General features: G+C 47.9%; 1 protein-coding gene across 1 annotated transcript; it reads right to left on the bottom strand.

Annotated features, from left to right (window-relative positions):
* Window positions 1-1,734: 1,734 nt before the first annotated feature.
* On the bottom strand, window positions 1,735-5,853 carry LOC114893938 (pancreatic trypsin inhibitor-like). The gene is made up of 4 exons (XM_029219929.1): window positions 5,760-5,853; window positions 3,472-3,479; window positions 1,887-2,088; window positions 1,735-1,772 (listed from the first exon to the last, which is right to left on the bottom strand). Exons 1-4 carry the CDS (start codon window positions 5,851-5,853, stop codon window positions 1,735-1,737), a joined length of 342 nt encoding a protein of 113 aa, XP_029075762.1.
* Between the last annotated feature and the right edge of the window lie 578 nt (window positions 5,854-6,431).

The following is a 6,431-nucleotide window of genomic DNA, read 5'->3' as shown; positions in this document are numbered from 1 at the left end:
AATGAGGTATCATATCACACCTGTCAAAAAGGCTATCATTGAGAAGTCTACAAATAATAAATGCTGGAGAGAGTGTGGACAAAAGGGAACCCTTGTACACTGATGGTGTGAATGTAAATTAGTGCGCTGTCCATTGAAAACAGTATGGAGGTTGCTTACAAAACTAAAAACAGAACTACAGCATGATCCAGCAAGCCCACTCGTGGGTATATATCTGGAGAAAAGATAACTTTAGTTTGAAAAGATACCTCCACCTCAATGTTCACAGAAGCCCTGTTCACTAGAGCCAAGACGCGGGCACTATAAGTGCCCATTAACAGATGACTGGCTTGAGAAATGTGGTATGAAAATAGAAATGGACTCACAGTCATAGAAAACAAACTTATGGTTATCAAAGAGGAAAGGAGGGGGGAGGATTTGGGAAAATGACAAGCACAGAGCCTGACAAATGGCATGTGCTCATTAAAGGTGAGCTTGTTCCTCATTAGCTGGATTAGGAAGCCACCTTCCCACACAAGACGACAGAGAAGGGGTTTCCTTGGACTAGTGGACAATTGAGCCTCATGCTCCTTCCTTTCTTTTCTGAGAATCCAGGAAAATAACCTGCCCCAAAGTCTCTCATGGCCCAAGAAGTAAAGGACAAAAGCAATCTTGTTGAGGTGTCTGTAACCATTTTTTGGTGTATATTGGGGTGGCCATTAAGAGACAGATGCCACTATAAGGGGCTGGCTTCTTATTCCTTGTGTGTCTGAGGGCAGAAAACGGGGAGGCACCGGCTGCTCTGCAGAAGAATGAGAAGGACCACCATTTCCATGGAACCTATGGGTTAAGGTTCTTTGTTGCAACAACAGAACCCACTCCAGTTAGTTGAATTAGAATATGAAGTTTTAAAAATATAAGGCCAGACTGTTTGAAGCCACAGATGTTCAACATCAATGTGGCAGAGGGGCTTCCTTAGAGGAAAGACCTCTCCCACCACCAATGCTGAGAACAGGATGCCACAAATTTTACTTTTGCTAGCATAAGGAGAGCAGAGATGGTGGGGTGGAGGGTGAAGGTGAGGATGCAGTGAGGAAGAAAATTAGGACAAGAATCGTGAATTCAAATCCCAGGCTCTACAGTCACTCCAGTCATGAGGAGCTTTGCTCCTGCATTCATTCCTTCCTTCCTCAAATATTTATGGACTGTCTCTTTTGTGTCAGGCTGTGTGCGAAGTGCGAGGGATAAAGAGAAGACTTGCTCTCATGGTGCTTAGAGCCAACTTGATGAGACAGAGCTAAAGCAAGTTGACCCATGGGGGAAGGAAAGAGGCAGATTTCTGCTGAGGAGGGTGGGGATGAGACGGAAGAGGAGGAGGTGAACTGCTTCAGAAGCAGCCACAGTCCAGCCCTGGGTGGGTCCTCCTCAGAATTCAGCAGCAGTTTACAGGTCCTCTGCAAAAGGAAATAAACTTGCTGCTTGAACTCTCTGAAGCCCCAGATCTGGACACTGTACACCCTGATAGGTCCTAGACCATCCTAGAAATGAGCAACCACAGTCCTCCCAGGACCGGAATGAACAACAAGAAGGAGGTGAGTTTTCCAAGCCTAGCTGGGATGCGCAGGAACACTGCAGACCTGCTCTGTAGAGTGGCTGACTCAGTGTTCCCTTCTGAGAAAAGGGAAGGAGGCTCAGATTATGAAGACGGGGCTTCTAGGGGTGACCTTCTGCCAAGCTGGGCCATGGAGGACTTGCTCAGTCCATGGTTTCAAAGGACATTGCTGCCACTTCTCCTGGGAGGCAGAGAGGAAAAAAGTCACTGTGGGGGTGTGAGGGATGTGGGACCCCCTGAGCTCCACCTCTCTCCCCAGCCCTTCCCCTCCCACGTGCCCTGTCCCCTGTCTTACCCCAGGGCCCGATGGTCCCACCGCAGGTCCTCACGCAGTCCTCCCCCATCTTGAAGTTGTTTTTCTTAGCATTGCGGCCACCACATACAAAGGTCTCGCAGAACCAGGACTTGGTGTCGTGGAAGTACCTGAAGTACAGGAAGTACCTGATGATTTTGACCTTGCAGGGATCTGTGTATGGAGGCTCTAGGCAGAAGACAGGCTGCAGGGATGTGAGGGCCTCTGGGTCAGAGAGGAGGATGGTCATCACCGCTTGCTCTACAAGGTCAACAACTGAACCCACCCGTTTGTTTGCCGTAGAGAGTAGTAAGGGTGCCAGGATGTGAAATGTGAAAAGGCTATTTGATGCCCTGCTTTCCAGGACATTATCTTTAATGTTTTTAGGCATGACAATGACAGGGTAATATTGTAAATAATTCCATACCCTTAATGAATATTATAGATTAGTTGGTATGAGGCCACTGATGAGGTTCAAAGAACAACAAAAATGGAGGATGTATATTAAGAAAATTCTCCATGTGTGGTCAGTTATTGGAGCTGGGCAATGGGCCCATGGGTTTTATAATACTATTCTCATACTTTTGTGTGTGGTTGAAAGTTGCCACCATTAAAAAGAAAGTGTTGAGGACTTCCCTGGTGGCACAGTAGTTAAGAATCTGCGTGACACTGCAGGGGATATGGGTTCGATCCCTGGTCCAGGAAGTTCCCACATGCCGTGGAGCAGCTAAGCCCGTGCACCACCTACTGAGCCTGCGTTCTAGAACCCGCGAGCCACAACTACTGAGCCCCCGTGCCACAACTACTGAGCCCGTGTGCCACAAGTACTGAAACCCACGTGCCTAGAGCCCATGCTCCACAAAGAGAGAAGCCACCGCAATGAGAAGCCCGCACACCACAAAGAAGAGTAGCCCCCACTCACTGCAACTAGAGAAAGCCCACGCAGCAACAAAGACCCAACGCAGCCAAAAATAAATAAATAAATTTATTTAAGAAAAAGGTGTGAAGGAATCATGCTCTAATGGAGAAAGGCATGGAAGAAAACACACCAGTGTGTTTACATTGATTAACTCATGCGGGCTGGAATAATGGAATATTGAGGGAAGATTGTGACATATAAAAATTTGAATTTTGTCTTCATCCTATTCCTGGCACAGAGCTCCTAAAACTGTTGGAATTTCCTAAGAGATGAGAATGAAAAAGGAGTCTTTTATCATGTGAGGGGGTTGACTTTCGTAAAGCCCCAACCTAAACCAAAAATGGGGACTGGTTGCCAGGGGAACCAACTGTCTCATTAGGGAATGGGAATTTTCATACCCACCCTTCCACCTTTTTCTGTCCCCACACGTCAGGTGCAGGAGAGGGGTTGAAGGTTGAATCAATCACAAACGGGTAAAGATTTAATGAATCATGATTTGTGATGAAGCCTCCATAGAAATCTCAAGAGAGCAAGTCATTCATATTATTCAAGAGAACTGGGGTGGACCCAGGGAACAACGTAGGTACACACTCCATCATGGCTCACCTGGACCACAGCAGCAGCCTGCCCATGAGCCTCTGTCTCTGCCCTTCGCCCCCTAGAGGCCACTCTCTGCACTGCAGCCACAGAGACCCTGATAGAACCCTGAGTCCTATCCCATTGCTCCCAACACCAATCCCTCAGTGACTCCCCAGCTGTCTCACAATCAAAGTTGGATCCTTATAAAGTCCTACAAGGCTCCTCACGACTTACCCCCATGGCCTGCCTCATCCCCTTCCTCTCCCCTCCCCTTCACCCACTCAGCTCCAGCCACCCTGGTCCTGGCTGCTTCTCAAACACAGGAGGCACGTTTTTTTTTTTGCAGCCTCTTCTCAACGCCTCCTTATCACAGAGGGTTTCACTGACCAGTCTACAGAAGGAGCACAGCCTCCTTTATCCCCATCACTCTCTTCAAAACACTCATCTCAACCTGGCATAGGACTTTTTCCCTTTCTTTATTGTCTGTCTCCCTCTTAGAAGTCAGATTATTTTACTATATTTTGTTTACAGCTGTTTCCCTACACTAAGAATGATGCGTTTTAGGAATAAAAAGCATAAATATTTGATAAATATTTGTCTAAGAAATGAATTTCCCATTTCATACTCATGCCAAGTGCACAGTCATTGAAGAAACTGGAAATAGTAACATTCTTGTTAGTGAAATGTTTATTTGGTGATGGGGCATGTCTATATAATTATGAGACAACCTCTAACATTGTATATCCTAAAAGGAAAATAAAATAGTAGTCTGTTGGGGGGCAAGGGGAAGGGTCTAGAGTTTTGACTAATACGGTACCAGCCTGGAAAAAAGTCTGGGCCCCACCTGCAAAAACACAAAAGTACTGCATTTCTTGCTCTCCCTGTAGTTGCCTCAGAAAGGGAAGAAGTTAGGTGTCACTCAACTTTCTGATTAATTTCATAATAAAGAAATGATAATTATTTGACATAAGTTTCTTTTGGGGAGGGTGGTGAAGAAATGCAGGCAGACAAGTCTTTCCAACTAAGATATTTAGGTGGAAAATGGCCGTCACTGACCATGAAATGGGGAGACTCTTTATACTCATGATAGGTAGTCGTTTCAAAAAACTCATGTAACGTATGGTCCCGCTGTTCAGGTAAGGAAACTGCAGAAGACTTGTCCCAGGACACATGACATGTGGGTGGTAGGATCAGGAAAAGACACTATCATATCACAACCCATTTAATAAAGTACCTGATTCTGCCAGGAATTCTGAAAAGCAGATAACCAGTAAGGACTCCTGAGTACGCTTTCCCACCCACATACAATAGTCCCCTGTCCCCAGGCCTCACCCCAGCCACACATTAGAGAGGAGAGTGTGTCCGGGGTTTTTCCCTGACTGCAAATATGTGGTGTCCCTACCAACACCCACTGGGCGGCCCACAAGTCGATTCACTTCTGACACTAAATCTGCGGAGGGAGCCCACACCCCAAAGGTTGAGGGCTCAGTCCCTGAGGACGGCCCCTATTTCAAGTGCCGATCACAAGTCCCGGGGTCACCCATACACGTGACCAACTGGCTATAAATTATAAATTCAGGGGTTCCATGACCCCACCTCCCATATTCAATAATTTATTAGAACCACTCACAAAACTAAGGAAAGCCTTTTACTCAATGTCCCAAGTTATTATAAAAGATAAGACTCGGGGACAGCTCTATGGAGGAGATGTGTAGGGTAAAGGGGGAGCTGGGGGTGCCGAGCCTCCCTGCCCTCTCAGAACACGACCCCCTCACAATCCCTTGATGTGTTCACCTCCCCTGAAGCGCTCTGAACCCAGTGTTTATGGGTTTTAATTGAGGGTTTGAGGTAGGCAATTTGATTGAATCGTTGGCCATTGGTGACTGAACTCTACCTCAGTACACTCTCCTCTCCCCAGAGGGGTTGGGGGTTGAAGGTTCTAACCCTCTAATCACCAGGTGGGATCTTCCGGAGTCCAGTCCCATCCAGAAGCTATCTAGGGTCCCATCCCTGACTCCTCTCATGACCTACGAAGACAGTAAATTCCAAGACTTTCAGGAGGCCTGTTTTAGGAACCAGGACAAGGATCAAATGTGAATCTTTTCTTTACATTAAAGTGAGGTTCAGGAACAGAGAGTCTCAGAGATGGGGTCCCTGGTTTGGCACGGTTCAGCGGGTTCCTTTTTTTAAAAGCTGAAACATAATGATTCCTTTTGAGAGTCATGAAATGTCCCTGGAGTTACAGCTGCCCAACTTCCCAGGAGAAATCCAGAGAGGCTGTCAGCACCCACCCCACCCCTGCTCCCCAGCCCCTCCCATGGACTCCCCTCATCCCCCCAACCCCTCAGCCTGTAAAGGAGACGTGAGCCAGGACTTACCCTGGGCCTGTTTGCTGGTTTCACTCCCTGGGGTGCCAGCCAAAAGGGTGCCCAGGAGGACGAGAAGGGCTGCAGAGAGGCGGAGCTGACTCATCTTTGTGGCCTTGCAGGAGGGCTTCTGAGGAGAGCAGGGGGCTGACACAGCTTCTGACACCCCACCTGAGGGGTGGGAACAGGCGATAAGGTGGTAAGTGAGGAGGAGATGATCTGGGGTCAGTGCTGTTCCTAGAAATCTTCCCACATAACCAGGCTTCCTGCCTCTGCCTGCTGGGGCCAAATGCCCAGTAACAGCGCTTCTCAAACTTGACTCTGCCTGTGGGTCTTGTTGAAACACAGATTGTGATTCCACACGTGGAATATTTGTCTGATTTGTTCCTCACGGAGCATCCCAGCACCTAGAGCAGTGCATGGCACGTGATGGCCGGTCAGTGGGTGGATGAGAGCAAATCAAAGGACAGAAATGAACAGCAGTGTGTTAGCTCAGGTCCTCATTTTCAGCCTCCTGCAGGTGACATCACATCCGGGGATCAATGCCCTTCACTCCCTTCCACCCCCACCTACCTCAGAAGACAGGTGTAACACAGGGCCACTTCCTGCATCCCTTGAAGAGCATCTCAGCTCTATGGACACAAGCTCTTTACCTGGCACTGGTCCATGAGAATGGTGAGCTGG

Source organism: Monodon monoceros, unplaced genomic scaffold, assembly GCF_005190385.1.
Source record: "Monodon monoceros isolate NGI ecotype Baffin Bay Population unplaced genomic scaffold, NGI_Narwhal_1 Super_Scaffold_13, whole genome shotgun sequence".
Lineage (NCBI taxonomy): Eukaryota > Metazoa > Chordata > Mammalia > Artiodactyla > Monodontidae > Monodon > Monodon monoceros.
The sequence above is the reverse complement of the archived record's forward strand: the minus strand, read 5'-3'. Positions and strand labels throughout refer to the sequence as shown.